The sequence below is a fragment of the Staurois parvus genome, unplaced genomic scaffold, assembly GCF_062004578.1.
Source record: "Staurois parvus isolate SC_StPar_1 unplaced genomic scaffold, SC_StPar_1.0 ptg001832l, whole genome shotgun sequence".
In the NCBI taxonomy this organism is placed as follows: domain Eukaryota; kingdom Metazoa; phylum Chordata; class Amphibia; order Anura; family Ranidae; genus Staurois; species Staurois parvus.
Genome location: NW_028319628.1, coordinates 125,001 through 130,000, shown reverse-complemented (window position 1 = coordinate 130,000; position 5,000 = coordinate 125,001). Strand labels below are relative to the sequence as shown.

The following is a 5,000-nucleotide window of genomic DNA, read 5'->3' as shown; positions in this document are numbered from 1 at the left end:
TGTGTGGATGGTAAACGCCAAACATCGGCAGATACCAGTGTTCTTTACCTTCATCCAGTGACGGTGCTACTTCAGCATGATTATTATCAAGCATCCTTTTGATGAATTCTGTAAAGTCTTTCTTCACTTCAGGTTTTCTTTGCAAGGTTTTACGTAGTGTGTTCAGGCGCTTCATGGCCTGCTCTCTGTTACTGGGTAAGTAACACCTTGGTGTGCGAAAGGGTAAGGGAGCTACCCAATTGTTGTTTTCATCTTGGAAAGTCTCTTTATCCATGATATGGAGAAAAGCTCGATCATCTATAGACATTGCTTGTTTGTCGTCATCTTTTGTTCTCTGGAATACTGAGTTCCCTAAAGTGTCAGACTCCATGCCACTACTAATGTCTCTATAGAAGGAAAGTCACAGTATGGTTTTGGGATGTTAAGGGTTTCCTTCACAACAAAGCTGTTTTGGCATGGACTTAGAAGGGATGTGCGCCCATTCCGTAGCACAGATGTCTTTGACGTATTGACACTGTCAGGCCGATGTACTGCTCCTAGACAAACTTCTCCTACTATGACCCACCCTAGGTCAAGTCTTTGGGCATAGGGGGCATTCAAGGGCCCATTAATTTGTTGGCGTACCTTATGTACTTGTAGAAGGTCTCTCCCAAGAAGTAGAAGAATAGAGGCATCTGTCTGGATAGCTGGAATAAGGTGAGATATTGAATTGAGATGAGGATGATGACGGGCTACTTCTGGTGAAGGGATCTCTGTTTTATCATCCGGTATCATATCACACTCTATGAAAATGGGAAGTGAGAGATGGACTCTCTTGTCAAGAGACTCAATAGTAAAGTCAGTAGCTCTTCTTCCTGAAGTTTCTATCATTCCTGCACATGTCTTTAGGGTGTATGGGATAGCACTTGATGTAATGTTGAAGGCATCGAAAAAGTCTGACCTTGCCAGTGACCTGTTACTATGTTCATCCAGAACTACATACATCTTAACTGCCTTCTCCTTTCTCCCTGTGGGGTACACTGTTGCTAGGCAGATCTTGGCACATGAGCGTGGACTTGTACTGTCGCCACAGATTTCAGTGCATTTGGACATTACTGGGGTAGCCGAATTATCCTTTTGCTCCCTGCCCTCATCTTTCTGCTCTTCAGCGACCTCTAGTGGTTGATGCAATGTATCAGGGTGTAATGCTGTGATGTGTCTGTTACTGCCACATTCTGAGCAATCCACTTGTATTTTGCAGTCTTTTGCTAGATGCTTAGTGGATCCACAACACTTGAAGCAGATGCCGTTTTGTCTAAGAAAGGCTATCCTTTCCTTGATGGGTTTACTTTTGAACCCTTTGCACTTGTTTAGAGGATGGGGCTTTTTATGAAGTGGACAAAGTCTGTCAGGACCTTCAAAGGTGTTTACCTTGTAGCTGCTTGGACAGCCTGGGTCCTTAGAGGGAACCGTTGTCTTGTGGGCGATCACTGAAGTCCTATTGTAGGATCTAAGTGGCTTTTCTGCCTTTGGCAGTTGACTGCTGGTGATGATGGAAAAGCTGGGATCACACCAGATCCTTGCTTGCTGCTGTACAAATCTAGAAAACACAAAGAAAGGGGGGAAGGGGACATCATATTCTTCTTGGTATTTGGCTCCAACACTCACCCATTTTTCTTGCAGGTTGTGAGGTAGTTTCTCCACTATTGGCTTAGTACCGCTGGCGGTATCTAAATGTGCAAGTCCTCTTAAATAGCCTTCTTCTTTGGCACACTGGACTTCCCAAAGAATATCACCCAGCTCTTGCAGTTTCAAGTTGTCTTTGCTGTTTAGCTTGGGGAAAGACTCAAGTCTTTTCATTAGAGCACCTTCAATTGCCTCTGGTGATCCATATCTTTCCTCTAGCCTTTGCCAGGCCATATCAAGTCCTGCTGGAGGGTTAAATATATGTATCCTACGCATCCTTCCTGCATGTTCTGCTGACTCCGTCCCAAGCCATTTTATCATCAGATCCAGCATCTCGGCTGCTGATAAGCCTAAGTCTTTGACTGCATACAGAAAAGAAGACTTCCATGCCCAGTAATTCTCAGAGCAGTCATCAAACCTGAGAAAGCCCGAATGAACCATTTCTTTACGGATAAGATATTTAGTGACATCTTGTGTACTCTGGTGTTTGGATTGCTGTACTAAGAATTCATTTTTAATCGCTCTGGTACTGCTGGCCTCATCGGTTTGTTTTCGTACGCTCAGGGGTTCTGCTGGTCTTGGTTTAGATTCAGCTGATTCTGGATTAGTTTGTTTTTGTACACTCAGGGATTCTGCTGATCTTGGTTTAAATTCAGCTGACTCTGGATTGGGGAAGTGTTTTGTTGCATTGCTGCTTGAAAGTTCTTGGATATACTCCCTTGTGCGTTCTACTGAGGAGAGGGGTTTCTCAGGCACATATGGGCCTTTGTGGATAGACCCACTTCCATACCGTTCCATTTCGGCATAAGCTGCGGCCTCTGCTGCGGCGGCGGCGGCCGCTGCACACTGCCGCTGAAGAATATGCAACTTTGCTTCTTGTTCTGATTTTTCTTTTATAATGGCAGCCTCTGCGGCTTCTTTCTCAGCAATTTCCTTCATAACGGTGGCCTCTTTCTCAGCGAATTCTAGCTGAACACGAGCTGCCTCAGCGGAGTTCCACCTGGAAAAAAAATAAAAGTCAGCAGCACAAAAACTGTAGCTTCTGACTTTTAAAATACAGCCACTTACCTGTCCCTGGGTCCAGAGGTGTCCTCACCACCACCGCTGATTTCACCGGCCGTCTTCTCTCTCCAGCGCCTGCATCTTTAGTGTGGGCACCCAGCTGTGACAGCTTGCGGCTTCACAGCCGGGGTGCCCACTGAGCATGTGCGAGAAGCTTTGCACTTTCCTGAATAGCCCCATAGTCTTCTGGGACCTGTCACGTGACACAAAAGACTACAGGGAGGGAGGGGGGAGAACAACTTCTGCTTCCGATCGCCTAGGCGATTGCAGGGGAAGTGGGAGTGGGTACCTGTCAAATTCGGGTACCCGCTCCCCAAAGGTGCCAATCCTTAATGGGGAGTAGGGGACAAAGGCTTCAAGCGGAACTTCCCCTTTTGGGTGGAGCTCCACTTTAACTTCCCTCTCTATACTCCCTTTTCCTTCCCTCTTACATCCCCAAGATGAAGACATTTGTTCTCCACCATTACTACTGGCTGTAAACTTCCTTTCAGTCTACTAATTCTATGTGACCTGCTGTTTGCATTACTGTTTTTCTTCATGTCATTTATGCTCCTGTAATTTGTATGACTTCATTCTTCTGTACACCTTTACTGCTTTATGAATTTATTGATATAGTCGGATACATCTACATACAATGATAAATATAATGAATGTGACACTTACAAATGACATCACAATCATCTTCTAAGAGAACGTGTTTAATATTTACCTTTATGGAAGGTGATGACAGAAATCTTCCCTTTCTTGAGTGATGGGTGTCTCTGGTATCTGACGGTTTAGGATGTTTTTGATACTTTGTCCCCCTCTGGTCACTGTGGTTCCTCCTCAATAAGAGACTACATTGTTCTGTAATGATGTAACGGCTGATGGGAGGAATCACTACACCCAGCAGGGGACAAGGTTTCCAACAAACCCAAAGTATCTGATACTAGTGGCATCCATAGCTCTTCAAGAGAGACTCAATTAGACTGACCATGTCCCAAAGAGGTAAGTATTAAATATTTAAATTCCCAAACACGAGTACAATACTAAAATAAATAATAATAGAGATAATGCCATAACTACAGGTAGCCCAGTGTTGCTCCATACATATCAGCGGATAACTGTCTTTGTATTCAGGTCAGGTCTGAACAGAATTATGTAACATTTTGGGAAGAATATACAGCCAAGAAGTCCAGAACTTGATGCTATTATAGCAAAGACCTCCACAGCCACCATGTATTTCCCTCTGGTGCTCAGATAGGCCGGGATCATGGCAATCCAGACACTGCAGAACACCAGCATGCTGAAGGTGATGTACTTGGCCTCATTAAAACTGTCCGGTAATGTCCTGGCTAAAAAAGCGATAATGAAGCTCACAGCGGCCAGAAGCCCCATATATCCCAGGACAGAGTAGAAGCCGATAACTGAACCCTCATTACACTGAATGATGATCTTCCCCTGATAAGAGTGAGTGTCTCGATCCTGGAAGGGGGGAGAAATAGACAACCAAGTGACACAGATTATGACTTGGACCAGTGAGAAGACACAAATGATACAATTGGGCAGTTTGGATCCCATCCATTTCCTCCAGGGACTCCCAGGTTTGGTGGCCTTAAAGGCAATACACACCATGATACTTTTGGCAAGTAGAGAAGAGACGGCAACTGAGAAGATGACACCAAAAGAGGTGACACGCAGCATGCAGGTCACATCTACTGGATGGCCGAGGAACAAGAAGACACAGAGGAAGCTCAGCATGATGGAGACCAGGAGAAGATAGCTCAGGTTCCGGTTATTGGCTTTAACAATGGGGGTGTCCCGGTAATATATAAATATCCCCAATATTAAACCAGTCAGAAGGCAACAGAGGATGGAGATGGCTGAAAATACTGGAACAATGGTGTCATCAGTGTAGGAGAGAAATTCCACCACTCTTGGAACACAGCGATCCTTCTTCTCATTTGGCCATTCATTGTCAGGACATTTCATGCAGTTTTCACTGTCTGCAGGAAGAACAATACAAACACAATGAGCATCGGGGTCCGAGCTTCTGAGGAAATGAACTGTCTTGTGTTGTCTCCCAGCTAGCAATGGGATTTCCATCAGTTAATTGTGGGAGATAGATAGATAGATAGATAGATAGAGATAGATAGATAGATAGATAGATAGATAGATAGATAGATAGATAGAGAGATAGATAGATAGATAGATAGATAGATAGATAGATAGATAGATAGATAGATAGATAGATAGATAATAGATAGATAGATAGATAATAGATAGATAGATAG

At 44.2% G+C, this 5,000-nt stretch overlaps 1 protein-coding gene across 1 annotated transcript in view; it reads right to left on the bottom strand.

Moving 5' to 3' along the window:
• Positions 1-3,819: 3,819 nt before the first annotated feature.
• Positions 3,820-5,000, bottom strand: part of LOC149434112 (vomeronasal type-2 receptor 26-like) — a 14,097-nt gene continuing 12,916 nt past the window's right edge. Inside the window, exon 2 of the mRNA XM_089664092.1 lies at positions 3,820-4,712. Within this exon, the coding sequence (XP_089520218.1) occupies positions 3,820-4,698 (879 nt within the window). The 5' untranslated portion in view covers positions 4,699-4,712. The remainder of the gene's footprint in view (positions 4,713-5,000) is intronic.